We start from the raw sequence: 14842 nt of genomic DNA, 5'->3' as shown, positions 1-14842 counted from the left end.
TCTGAGATATAAGGAAAGATGAGCAAAGAAAAAGGTAAACACTTTGGTAAATTGAAACGAATACTGACTGTGTAAAACAAGAACAAAAACAATAACTAAGCAAATACTTACACAAAAGTGAATGAAAGAGAAAACAAATCAGAAATGGAAGAATGAAAAGAAGGAGGATGGATGAAAGTTCTTCTGTGGCAGCAATCAGAGAAATGCAATCACACCTGAAGGGAATGTGGCATCAGAAGAAGTTCAATACATTCCAAAGCCATAAGGAACTGGGTTTTGGATTATTTGCCACTTAAACGTACTCTGCTACAGTGATTAAACATATTATTATTAAATCGATTGCATTACTATTCACTTCAGACTACCCTGTTGTTGCTGCAGTTATACTTCACTTGGTAGGATAATCAAGGTGTTTGGCAAATGTGAATTTTCCTAATCTACTAAAGCTCACTGTTTACTAATGTTTTCTTCTATGGTTGTTGGTGTAAATATGTCTAAAATGATATAGAAATATGTTTATTTCTAAAATGATATAATTCTTATACACAATAAACAAAAGGTGCCCAATCCTTTCCTGATGGCCCAAGGTCATTGGTATAAACTACTACTGCTATTGATGATATAAAGAAATACCCTCGAGAACTCCCTGGCGGTCCAGTGGCTAAGACGCCACACTTTCAAGCAGAGGGCACAGGTTCAAGATCCCGCAAGCCGTGCAGCGCACGGCCAAAAAAGAAAAAAAAGAAATACCCTCAGTAGCTCCTTAAGGCCTTATGTGACTACTGAACCTTGCCCACACTGTCAGGTGTTCTCTTCTTGGTCATCATTGTACTGGCATCTTTAGTTCCTCCTACCAACCTGTGATCTGATTTTGTGGCAGCAATTCTGCTTAGGGCCTCTTTCGATTACACTTCCTGGCTCTTGACTGTATTCCAGATCCCCAGAAGACATAGATCACAGAATTTTGGCAAGGTATTATGCTGAATTAATAAGAGATGATAACTGTGACTTATTTATATTTTGTAGTATCTTCTGTTGCAAGGAGATTAAAGTTCACTCTGTGAGTCAGAATGACAGAAGAGTAGATGTACCATATTATCCTCATCACAACTATGTAACAACTCCCCCAAAGTAATAGCTATTAGAAAAATTAACCGATGGCTAAGGAAAACCAGCTCAAATGCTGGTTACTAGCTTCACAGCCTTGGGCAAGTAACTAAACCTTTTAACACTTCCTATCTGTAAAGAAATAATAACAGTATCTTCCTACGAACGATTATTGTCAAAATTAAATGAGATAATGAAAAAAAACACAATATAATACCTGGCTTAGAGTAAATAGTGTCTAGCATTTAAACTATTATCTTTTTAAATCCCAATTTGTGTAATAAACACATATTTAACTAGACCTCCTTAACTATCTTCTCCATGGCATCCTATGAAAATACTATTAAAAATATTAACAGTAGCTAATATATAACGAGCAATTACTCTCTGTTAAAATTGTGCTGAAGTCTATACAGGGATTATCTATTTGAATCCTTAAAAAAGCTCTGGGCGGTAGATACCATTACACACACACACCCACACACACACACACACACCCCGCTACAGATAAGTACACTGAGGCTCAAAGAGGTTAAGTACTTGTTCAAGTTCACAGAATAAGTGGTGAAGATGGACTCATGTAGCTCAGACTCCAGAATCCATGATTATAAGCACTCCCCTATCCTGAGAAGAGAAGCCGCTTCTCCTTCTGCTAAAATCTATTTACAAATAAGTTGAGCACAAGCTAATTCACCTTTAATCTTATCCTCTATTTGACTATTCAAGGTCCCTAGCTGGAAAAGCAGAAAAGATACGTTTCGTTTTTTGCCTTTTAACTTACCCACTCACAGTCGATTCCAAGCACTGGAAAATCTTCTAACTCACTCCTAAGCAAGGGCTCAATTTGATCCCACTCCGCCTCCTGAGACACAGTCGCCACCTTTGCTCTAAGGATCCTCTCTTCCCACGAGGCTCTGGGGGCACTGGAGTGCTGCTGGTCCTCTGCTGGAGTGGGCCGCTCTCTCCTGCCTGGCGCTTTCGGCTGCTGCTGTGACAGCTGCTGCTGGGTCACACGACTTGCTTTACTCCTCCGACGCTGGATGCCTTTCCACAGGACAAACCCCCCGACAGCCATACCAAGAAGGGTGGTCACTGTCAAAGCCACTAAGTGTTTAGACATCTTCAACTTTTCTGTTGTTTAGGAAAGCATATCACTAATCCCACAATCTGCAAAACAAATGGCAACAATATATTCACATACAGAATTTAAAGGTCCACGGATACAAGTCCCCCCCAACCCCACAAAAGACGTTGCATTCACAATCCATGTGCTCACAAACTAAAACAATTGCTACAAATTTCCACATGAAACAGTGATATTTTAAAATATTTTCCCCCTTTTGTATGTCCTGTACTCCACCTCTAGCTCCATCCAAGAAAAACCCCCTGCCCTCCACCAGTTGCCCAGGGCTCTCTCAATCCTATAAAATCACATCAATCAAAACAGAATAAACTAGACTCTTACTTCCACTTGCTGATTTATTGTGAGTAAATTTTAGTTAATGGATCTTCCTCAGGGTGTTTGTGTTTGAACCTTCAATCTCTAAGAGTTGAATGGAAACTTCTGCTTTGCAATTTAAAAAAAATCTAGGGCTTCCTTGGTGGTGCAGTGGTTAAGAGTCTGCCTGCCAATGCAGGGACATGGGTTCGAGCCCTGGTCCGGGAAGATCCCACATGCTGCGGAGCAACTGGGCCCGTGTGCCACAACTACTGAGCCTACGTGCCACAACTACCGAGCCTGCAAACCTAGAGCCCGTGCTCCACAACAAAGAGAAGCCACCACAATGAGAAGCCCTCGCACCGCAACGAACAGTAGCCCCTGCTCGCCACAACTAGAGAAAGCCCGTGCGCAGCAACAAAGACCCAACGCTGACAAAAATAAATAAATAAAAATTTTAAAAAATCTAATCATCTGCAACTGGTAGGGGGACTTTTACTTTTCTAGGAGGCGTGGCTGGTGAGGGATGGAGCAATCAGGCTTGAGTGCACATGGATTTTCCGTTGCTCCAGAGGTCTCGGTAGTTCTCCGTGGAAACACACTCAGTTATTGAGGGTAAGCTAGGACAGTACAAAAGGGAAGACAGGACTAGAAAAGAAAAAGAACAGAACTTAGAGAGCCAGGATGTTCAGGAGGAGGTTGCAAATTGAAATGTCCACGGGGTCCAAACAGGATAACACAAATAAGTGAAGCAAGCCAAGTGCAAGAGAAAACTGACACAGACATCCTATTAAATATGTAGGAACTGTCTTCCTTTCTATCACAAAATAGCCTCTTTTCCATTTTCTGTACGTGAAATAAAACTCATATTTTATGGCAAGACAAGAAAAATTTAAACAAAAAATTTTTTTCTATCCTTTGGTCTCCTCTCTCCTCCCACTGTGCACTGTGTATCTACATTATGCATTAACCTAACCTTCCCCATTGAGAGAAATACCTGCTCAACCATAAAGAGCAATATTCTAGCATCAATAAGACAACTCCTTAAAGATGCCATTCCTTCTTGATCTCATAAGGGGTCACATGGCACTTAGATCTGGATCATGTAAACTGCCAATAATACAGCATTTGATGTACAGCCTCTGTCTCAAAAAACTTATATAACTGCGCCTTGACTTCTAAGGGGAGGAACAGGTCTCAGAGCTTTCTGAGATGCTTTTCCTGGGTTATAATCCTCAAATTTGGCTCAAATAAAATCTTCCATTTCTTTCTTAGACGAACTGATTAATTTTTTCATCAATGCTTATTACAATGTGGTCTTTCTCCATCTATCTCTTGTTTTCCTATTTTTGACAGAAAAATAGGCATATACAACTATCTCTGTACTATTTTAAAAAACAACAGTAAATGTGTAACAATAAATGGTAAGTGGCCTTTGGCCTCAGTAATGGAGAGAAAACATGGGAGAGCAACCATTCAGCACAAGGTGTTCATCCTGTTTGTGAAGAAGGCCCAGTGTGGTCAGATTATCCTGATTACTCAAGAAAAGTTAGATATCTGAATTTTATGTGAAATATCACCATTTTTAAGTGTTAGCAACAAATTTAGAGTTTTTAAAACATTGTGCCAGCCAAATAAAAACATTTTGGGCTCTGGGTTACCCATCTGTAGGCTCTGACCTAAAATCTATACTGTCCAAAGACACAGTGACCTATTAGACCCTGCCTACACTTCTCTATGGCTGAGGGTTTCCCATTTAATGGGAATCCTTTTTTTTTTTTTTTGGACATGCTGTGGGGCATGTGGGATCTTAGCTCCCTGACCAGGGATTGAACCCAGGCCACAGTGGTGAAAGCTTGGGATCCTAACCACTAGACTACCAGGGAACTCCCAATGTGTACTACTTTTATCAATTTTTAAAAGTGTCAACAACAAATTTTTAAAAATAATTTAATATTTACAACAACCCTGGGCTATAATTATGCCTACAGAGATATTCAGCAATGGAGAGGAAAAATGGAATCACAACAATTATTACAGTACTAATGAAAACAATAAAATGGCTACGCTGTTTTTAAAATATTTACTTTTTTGCAGAAACTGTGCTTAAGTATTCATATGTACTTTCTCCAGCACTTTTATTGAAGAGGAAACTGAGACTTAATGAGTTTAAAGAACTTGCATAGAGAGATTTCTAGTTAAAATACTCTGAGAAGACATAAAAACCCTTCCCTTTCTCACTCTAAACAATACAAATGTTGGAGAAAACATTAAAAAGATAATAAGGGGCTTCTCTGGTGGCACAGTGGTTAAGACTCCGTGCTCCCAATGCAGAGGGCCCAGTCTCGATCCCTGGTCAGGGAACTAGATTCCACATGCTTGCTGCAACTGAGTTCACATGCCACAACTAAGGAGCCAGCAGGCTGCAAGTAAGGAGCCCGCCTGCCACAACTAAAGAGCCCACATGATGCAACTAAGACCAAACCCAACCAAATAAATAAACAAATATTTTTTAAAAAGATAATAAAAGTTTAATACACAGTTAAACTTAAAAAGAAGAAAGGGAAATCATCAAGTGTCAAAATGGAAGAAGGGAACCCACAGTGGGTAGGAGATAAAGCTGGGCAGAGACCAGAACTCATACCAGCCCCAGTGCTGGAGAATATCACCAGCCCAGGGACAGAAGTCTAGGCCACAGGCCCAGGGCACAGTGGAGATGCAGAAGAGTGTTGCCTTGTCCATGAACAAGAACCTGTAAGTGTTCACCTACTATGGTCCAGGCAAGACATCTGCCCAAGGCTGAGAATATGAACACAGTCCCTTGAAGATCGGCCAAAGTGGTGGAGTAGAAAGACCCTGAGCTCACTTCCTCTCACAACCACACCAAAACCACAACTATCTGCAGAACAACCATCTATGAAAAAGACCAAAACCTCCCAGAAAAGATCGTCTACAACTAAAGACACAAAGAAGGAACCACAGGATGAGTAGAAGGGGACATGATATAATCAAGTCCCATACTCCCAGGTGGGCAATACACAAACTGGAGAATAATTATAGTGCAGACGTGGGAATTCCCTGGTGGTCCAGTTGTTAGGACTCCACTCTTTCACTGCTAAGGGTACGGGTTTGATCCCTGGTCACAGAACTAAGATTCTACAAGCCATGTGGTCAAAAAAAAAAAAAAAAAGTTATAGTGCAGAAGTTCTCTCACAGAAATGAGAGTTCTGAGCCCCACGTTAGGCTCCCCAGCCTGGGGGCCCTGCAGCAGGAAGACTAGCCCCCAGATCATTTGGCTTTGAAGGCCAGCCAGGCTTAATTTCAGGAAGGACTGTGGGAAATACAACTTCACTCTTAAAGGGCACACACAAGATCTTACATGCACCGGGACTCAGGGCAAAAGCAGTAACTTGATAGGAGTCTGAGTCAAACCTACCTGCTGGCCTTGGAGAGGTGGGAAGCCGGCCGTAGCTGACAACAGCTACATTTGGCAGCTCAGTCACATTTGGAAGCCAGTGCTGGTGGGTGTGATCTTGGGCTCCTCCCTCTAGCCATTAGAGCCAAGACCTAGCCCCATCCAATAGTCTGTAGGCAGCAGTGCTGGGATGCCGCAGGCCAAACAACTAACTGAGTGCAGACACAGCCCCACCCATAAGCAGACAGGCTTCCTAAAGTCCTCCTGAGCCCACAGCCTCCTCTAAACACTCCTCTAGACAGGACCTTGCCCACCAGAGGGCCAAGACCCAGCTCCACCCACCAGTGGGCAGACAGTGGCCCTGCCCTCCAGGAAGCCTGCACTAGCCTCTAGACCAGCCTCAGCCACCAGGGGACAGACACCAGACACAAGAAAACCACAATCCCACAGCCTGTGGACCTAGCCTGCCCACAGCAGGCTAGAACCTACCCTGGGACCAGCTGGGCCCTGGCCCTGTGCACTAGCAGGCCAACGCAAGCTTCGGGACACTCCAGACCCCATACCAACTGTGTAAGGAATCACCACCTCCCTGCCAACCAATGATCTAAAACAAGCTCTGTGGGCTTCCCTGGTGGCACAGTGGTTGAGAGTCCGCCTGTTGATGCAGGGTACATGGGTTTGTGCCCCAGTCCAGGAAGATCCCACATGCCGTGGAGCGGCTGGGCCCGTGAGCCGTGGCTGCTGAGCCTGCGCGTCCAGAGCCTGTGCTCCGCAACGGGAGAGGCCACAACAGTGAGAGGCCCGCGTACGGAAAAAAAAAAAAAAAAAAGCCCTGGGATCCCTGGACCCTGCAGCCAGACTCCAGGAACTGGCTCTGCCTGCCAGTAGTCCAACAGTAACCTCAGGGCCTGGCTTCACTCGCCAGTGGGCAGGCAACAGCCCCAGAGTCCTCTGGACCCTGACTCTACCCACCAGTGGAGCCAGCACTAGCCCCAGGACTTCCTAGGGTTCTGAAGCCAGTCACCTTGTTACCAGGCCCTCTTAACAGCACCCAGCAGCATCCATACAAGGCAGGACCTGGTAACCAACCAGACTAGGGACCGACCAGGCTTACCAGACCACCCACACAGTCAGCCCACCACAACAGAAGGACCCACCCAGCCCTCTTAAGGGGAACCCCTAGAGCATATAGCTTGGGTGATGAGACAGGAGCTCACTGCTGGGACACACAGGACATCTCCTACAGAAGGACACTTCTTCAAGGTGAAGAAATGTAACTAATCTACAACATACATAAAAATAAAAATAGCAACTTAGACAAAATGAGGCAGCAGAGGAACATGTTCCAGATGAAGGAGCAAGACAAAACCCCAGAAGAAGAACTAAGTGAAGTGAAGATAGGTTATCTACCTGAGAAAGAGTTCAGAGTAATGACTGCAAAGATGATCAAAGAACTCAGGAGGAAAATGGATGCACAAAGTGAGAAGTTAGAAGTTTTTTAACTGAGAATTAGAAATTATAAAGAACAACCAAACAGAGATGAAGAATACAATAACTGAAATGAAAAATACACTAGAAGGAATAAATAGTAGGCTAAATGATACAGAGGAATGGATCAGTGACCTGGAGGACAAAGTGGTGGAAATCACTGCCATTGAACAGAAAAAAAAAGAATGAAAAGAAATGAGAACTGTCTAAGAGATTTCTGGGATAACATCAAGCCCACTAATATTCACATTATAGGGGTCCCAGAAGAATAAGAGAAAGAGAAAGAGCCTGAGAAAATATTTGAAGACATAATAGCTGAAAACTTTCCTAACCTGGGAAAGGAAACAGACATATAAGTCCAGGAAGCACAGCGTCCCATACAGGATTAATCCAAAGAGGAACACACCAAGACACATTGTAATCAAAATGACAAAAACTAAAGATAGAGAATATTAAAAGCAGCAAGGGAAAAGCAACAAATAATATACAAGGCTATCAGCTTATTTTCTGCAGAAACTCTGCAGGCCAGAAGGGAGTGGCACTAATCCCACTCATGAGGGCTCCACCCTCAGGATCTAATCACTTCTCAAAGCCCCCCCAATTGGGGTTAATTTTCAACATATGAATTTTGAGGGGACACAAAACATTCAGCCTATAGCACTCTTAAATATGAAAAGACATCCAAGAATCACCAGTTATTGCAGGTGTGTCTCCAACATCATTAATTAGCATTTTCTAAGGAACATGTATAGAATTCTGCACCCAGGGCTTCCCTGGTGGCGCAGTGGTTGAGAGTCCGCCTGCCGATGCAGGGAACATGGGTTTGTGCCCTGGTCCGGGAAGATCCCACATGCCGCGGAGCGGCTGGGCCTGTGAGCCATGGCTGCTGAACCTGCACGTCTGGAGCCTGTGCTCCACAACGGGAGAGGCCACAGCAGTGAGAGGCCCGCGTACCACAAAAAAAAAAAAAAAAAAAAGAATTCTGCACCTAGCATTTTGAGAGTATACATTCTTTAAAAACATACAAAGAAATAGATGGAACATGCCTCAACATAATAAAGGCCATAAATGACAAACCTACAGCTAACATCATACTCAATGGTGGAGGCTGAAAGCATTTCCTCTAAGATCAGGAACAAGACAAGGACGCCCATTCTCACCACTTTTATTCAACATAGTTTTGGAAGTCCTAGCCACAGCAATCAGAGAAGAAAAAAAAAATAAAAGGAATCCAGATTGGAAAGGAAGAAGTAAAACAGTCACTGTTTGCAGATGACATGATACTATCCTAAAGATGCCACCAGAAAACTACTAGAACCCATCAATGAACTGGGTAAAGTTGCAGGATACAAAATTAATATACAGAAAACTGATGCATTTCTATACAATGACAACAAACTATCAGAAAGAGAAATTAAGGAAACAATCCCATTTACCATCACATCAAAAAGAATAAAATCCCTAAGAATAAACCTACCTAAGGAGGTAAAAGACTTGTACCTGGAAAACTATAAGATGCTGATGAAAGAAAGTGAAGATGATACAAACATATGGAAAGATACATAGTGTTCTTGGATTGGAAGAATTAATGTGAAAATGACCTTACTACCCAAGGCAATCTACAGATTCAATGCAATCCCTACCAAAATACCAACGGTATTTCTTCACAGAATTAGAACAAAAAATTTTACAATTTGTATGTAAACACAAAAGACCCTGACTAGCCAAAGCAATCTTGAGAAAGAAAAATGGAGCTAGAGGAATCAGGTTCCCTGACTTCAGACTATACTACAAACCTAGAGTAATCAAAACAGTATGGTACTGGCACAAAAAACAGAAATATAAATCTATGGAACAGGATAGAAAGTCCAGAGATAAACCCATGCACCTCTGATTACATAATCTATGACAAAGGAGGCAAGAATATACAATGGAGAAAAGACAGTCTCTTCAATAGGTGGTGCTGGGAAAACTGGACAGCTACATGTAAAAGAATGAAATTAGAACACTCTCTAATATCACATACAAAAATAAACTCAAAATGGATTAAAGACCTAAATGTAAGACTGGATACTATAAAACTCCCAGAAGAAAACATAAGCAGAACACTTTTTGACATAAATTGCAATATTTTTTTGGATCCATCTCCTAAAGCAAATAAAAGAAAAAATAAACTAACAGGATTTATTTAAATGTAAAAGCTTTTGCACAGAAATAAAAATTTTTTATTTAAAAATATATATTTTTTAATTTTTAAAAAAAAGAAAAAAAAGGGACTTCCCTGGTGGTGCAGTGGTTAAGAATCTGCCTGTCAATGCAGGGGACATGGGTTCAATCCCTGGTCCAGGAAGATCCCACATGCCGCAGAGCAACTAAGCCTATGCACCACAACTACTGAGCCTGCACTCTAGAGCCCGTGAGCCACAACTGCTGAGCCTGCACGCCACAACTACTGAAGCCCAGGTGCCCTAGAGCCCATGTGCCGCAACTACTGAGCCCGTGTGCTGCAATTACCGAAGCCCGTGCGCGTAGAGCCCACTCCTCTCAACAAGAGAAGCCACTGCAATGAGAAGCCCGTGCACCGCAACAAAGAGTAGCCCCCGCTTGCTGCAACTAGAGAAAGCTTGTGCGCAGCAACAAAGATCCAACACAGCCAAAAACAAAAAGCTTTTGCACAGCAAAGGAAACCACTGACAAAATGAAAAGACAATCTATTGAATGGGAGAAAATATTTGCAAATGATATGACCAATAAGGGATTAATATCCAATATATATAAACAGCTCATACAACTCAACATGAAAAAACAAAACAAAACAAACAACCCAATTAAAAAGTGGGCAGAAGAACTGAATAGCCGTTTTTCCAAAGAGGAAATGCAGATGGCCAGCAGGCACGTGAAAAGATGCTCAACATCGTTAATCATCAGGGAAGTGCAAATCAAAACCACATTCTCACACCTGTCAGAATGGCTATCATCAAAAAAACCCACAAACAACAAATGTTGGTGAGGATGCAGAGAAAAGGGAACCCTTGTATACTGGGTTGGTGGGAAGGTAAATTGGTGCAGCCACTGTGAAAAACATTATGGAGGTTTCTCAAAAAACTGAAAATAGAACTACCATAAGACCCAGCAATTCCACTCCTTGGTATATACCCCCCAAAAACAAAAACACTAATTCGAAAAGATACATGCACCCCAATGTTCGTTGCAGCACTATTTACAATAGCCAAGACATGGAAGCAACCTAAATGTCCATCAACAGATGAATGGATAAAGAAGATGTGGTACATATACTAAGCCATAAAAAAGAATGAAATAATGCCATTTGCAGCAACATGGATGGACCTAGAGATTCATACTAAGTGAAGTAAGTCAGACAAAGACAAATATCATATGATATCCCTTAATTGTGAAATCTAAAACAATGACACAAATGAACTTATTTACAAAACAAAAACAGACCCACAGACATAGAAAACAAACTTATGATTACCGAAGGGGAAGGTTGGGGAGGGAGAAAATAGGAGTTTGGGATTAACATATACACATTACTATATATAAAATAGATAACCAACAAGGACCTACTGTATAGCCTAGTACTCAAAATATACTCAATATTTTGTAATAACCTATAAGGGAAAAGAATCTGAAAAAGGATGTATATATTTGAATCACTTTGCTGTACACCTGAAACTAACACAACATTGTAAATCAACTATACTTCAATAATTTTTTTAAAAAGAAGATACAGTATATACAAAGGAATACTACTCAGCCATAAAAAAGAATGAAAATTTACCATTGCAGCAACATGGATGAACTTAGAGGGTATTACACAAAGTGAAATAAGTCAGACAGAGAAAGACAAATACTGTATAATATCACCAACATGTGGAATCTAAAAAATACAACAAACTAGTGAATAAAACAGAAAGAAGCAGACTCACAGAGAACAAACTAGTGGTTACCAGTGGGGAGACGGAAGGGGGAGGGGCAATATAGGGGTAGGAGGAAAAAAGGGGGTTATTTTGGGATTATATGAAATCATGTGTGTGAAACTTTTGAAAACGGTAAAGTATTATAGAATATAAAGAATGTTTCATTCAATTAAAAAAAAGGAATATGAACAGAGTCCCTCATGAAAGGACAGCCCCTCAAACCTGCACTCTGGACAGATAAAGGACCCAAGTTCACATTATCCTTGAGAAAGGAAACCCTCAGCCAAGAAACTAAAACTAAAATGCTTAGAATTGGTCTGTTCTGTTGGAACCAGGCAGAGCGGATCATAAAACTGTTTTACCAAAAAAACAAAACAAACAAACAAAAAAAACTGTTTTACCATGCAGGAAACATGCAGGACTCCCACCGAAGATCACTCCCTAGAAGAGTGCTCACAAACGAATGAAAACAAAACAAAACCCAAAACCCTAAAATCAATCATAATAGCTCACAGAGCCAGCAAAAAAATATCTATAACTGAGATCTGAAAGAGACTTCAAAGTAACAACCAGGGAAATTCAGGAAAATAAAATCCCAAACATGAACAGAAGGCAACAAAAAGTAGAATTTCTAGATATGAAAAATATCTGTTAAAATTTTTTAAAAACTTAATAGACAGGTTAAACAGCAGATCAGACATACAGAGAGAGAGAAAAAGTTACCGAATTGAGGATAAATCTGAGGAAGTCACCCAGAACGCATCACGGAGATAAAGAGAGACAAAATATAAGAACAGAGACACAGAGGATGGATTGAGAAACTCAATATCCACATAATGAAGATTTGGAAGATGAAGGAGGTCAGATTTGGTACAGTTCTCTGAGTCCCAAGTTGGAGAAATTAAATATATCCAGAAAAAGACTTGTATAAGAATATTCATTACAGCTGTATTCATAACAGCCCCAAACTGGAAACAGCCCTAGTGGTATATCTACATGGAATGCTAACCAGCAATAAAAAGGAACTTATTACTGATACATGCAATCTGGATGAATCTCAAATAACATTAGACTGAGTGAAAGAAGCTAGATATAAAAGAGATACTGTATAATTCTATTTATATAAAGTTCTAGAACAGCTAAAACTAATCTATGGTAGAAAAAAATATGAACAATAGTAGCCTCTGGGAGAGGTGGGTACAGGGAAGAGACATTTAAGCTGAGCACTGAATGACAAAAAAAGCCAGATATGACAAATTCCACGGAAGAGCATTTCAGGCATGAAGGAACTTTCTGGAACTGTGGTAAAGTTTCATGTCTTGATGGAGGTTTGGGTTACACAAGTGTATGCAATTGTCAAAATTCAGGGATATTTCTGATTTTTCTCCTGTTGGACCAACTAAAGACTTAATGACTGCTGGTTCATTCATTGTCTATCTTTCCCACTAGAATGTAAACCTCATGAAAATAGGGACCTTAACTGGCTTCTTCATTTATATATAAATATCTCCAGCATGTATAGGGACCTTAACTGGTTTCTTCATTTATATATAAATATCTCCAGCAAGTAGCACAGAACTGATAACAATAAATATTTATTGAATGAATAAAACTCAATTCAAGGTATTATATGTTAACATTTTATGATAAATATTTCTTTTTTAAAATAAATAAATAAATAAGTGTATTTATTTATTTATTTACTTTTGGCTGCATTGGGTCTTCGTTGCTGCGCGCGGGCTTTCTCTAGTTGCGGCGAGCGGGGGCTACTCTTCATTGTGGTGTACAGGTTTCTCATTGCAGTGGCTTCTCTTGTTGCGGAGCACAGGCTCTAGGCACGTGGGCTTCAGTAGTTGTGGCTTGCAGGCTCAATAGTTGTGGCTCGCAGGCTCTAGAGCACAGGCTCAGTAGTTGTGGCACATGGGCTTAGTTGCTCCGTGGCATGTGAGATCTTCCCGGACCAGGGCTCAAACCCGTATCCCCTGCATTGGCAGGCGGATTCTTAACCACTGCACCACCAGGGAAGTCCTATGATAAATACTTCTAATTCAATTATCAAAATTACAAAAATCCGTTTATTCACGTGAAACAAAATTTTTTTCCCCTTATTGAGCCTTCATACTATAAAGAAGCAGTATGGTTCAATACTAGGTTAGGAGTGAGAAAAATCAAATCTTGTGTTATAGACTGAATGTTTGTGTCCCTCTGAAATTCATGTGGAAATCACAACCCTAAATTTTTGGTATTAGAAAGTGGGGCCTTTGGAAGGTAATTAGGATCAGATGAGGTCCAAAGGGTGGCACCCTCGTGACTGGGATTAGTGCCCTTAAAAAGTCACGAGAGACCTTGCTTCTCTCTGACCTCTGCCATAAAAGGATACAATAAGATGTTGTTGGCAGTCTGCAGCCCAGAAGAGAACTCTCATCAGGACTCAACCATGCTGGCAATCTGATCTCAGACTTCTAGCCTCCAGAACTGTGAGAACTGCTGTCTATAAACCACCCAGTCTGTGGTATTCTATTACAGCAGCCCAAACGGACTAAAACACCCGCTAAGGACTTGCCTGGGGATCCAAAGCTTTCAGTGCTTCACTATCTTCAGTGACTGAAAGGATCTGCCATTCTTTTAAAAAAAAAATTGTGTAAAACAACAACATCAAACCGATAACAATGGTTACCTAAGAGTAGTAGGGTTATAAATAGTTTTGATTTTTCAAATTCTATACGAGTATGTATATATTCATAATTAGAAAAAAATAAGTTTTTTTAGTGGTGCTTTTTAGAGATAGGCAAAGTAAATATCCCACTTAACATTTAAGACATATGATTATATTCTTGAAATAAATCTCATTTTAATGAATTAAACAAATATGTTAAAATGTTTAGAGAATAGCATAAAGTAGAGGATAACAACATGAGCCTTAGAGTCAAATATCCTGAGTTCAAATCCAGCCTCTGCCAATTGTTAGCTATATAAACTTGGGCAAATTACTGAACTTCTCTAAGCCTCAGTTTCCTCCTCAGTAAAATGGGAAGGATAGTACCTACCATGTAGGATTATTGTGAGACTTAAGTAAGATGATCAAAATACTCAGCATATTGGCTAGCACATTAGGGTTCAATAAATGTTAGCTATGACTACTACTGAGGTTCTATAAACCACAGAACTATTAAAGGAAAACAAAGAATCATAGAGTTAAAATTTAGAAGCCAAATTCAGCTCTCACACAATTCAAGATTTCTTTCCACGGTAATCCTGACAGATCATGACCTTATCTCTACCTGAATACATCCAAGAACAGAGTTCATCACCTTAAGAGGCAGTTTTTGTTGAAAAGTCCTTGCATTCTGTAAAAGTTCCCTACATAGAAACTGCTCTCTTTGATGTTCAGTCTGGCCTCTGAAATGACAAGTGTTTACTCCCTCCTTAGAGTTTGTGAAATATGTGAAGATA

The 14842-nt window shown here is 40.6% G+C and overlaps 1 protein-coding gene across 2 annotated transcripts in view; it reads right to left on the bottom strand.

Moving 5' to 3' along the window:
• EXD2 (exonuclease 3'-5' domain containing 2) overlaps positions 1-14842 on the bottom strand; it is a 93408-nt gene that overhangs the window by 32133 nt on the left and 46433 nt on the right. For both annotated transcript variants that reach the window (XM_030855345.2, XM_030855344.2), the window contains exon 2: positions 1889-2274. In XM_030855345.2, coding sequence (XP_030711205.1) covers positions 1889-2227 — 339 coding nt within the window. In that variant the 5' untranslated portion in view covers positions 2228-2274. The remainder of the gene's footprint in view (positions 1-1888; positions 2275-14842) is intronic.

Source organism: Globicephala melas, chromosome 2 (genome assembly GCF_963455315.2).
Source record: "Globicephala melas chromosome 2, mGloMel1.2, whole genome shotgun sequence".
In the NCBI taxonomy this organism is placed as follows: domain Eukaryota; kingdom Metazoa; phylum Chordata; class Mammalia; order Artiodactyla; family Delphinidae; genus Globicephala; species Globicephala melas.
Note: the sequence above shows the minus strand (reverse complement) of the source record. Positions and strands in the feature narration are given on the sequence as shown.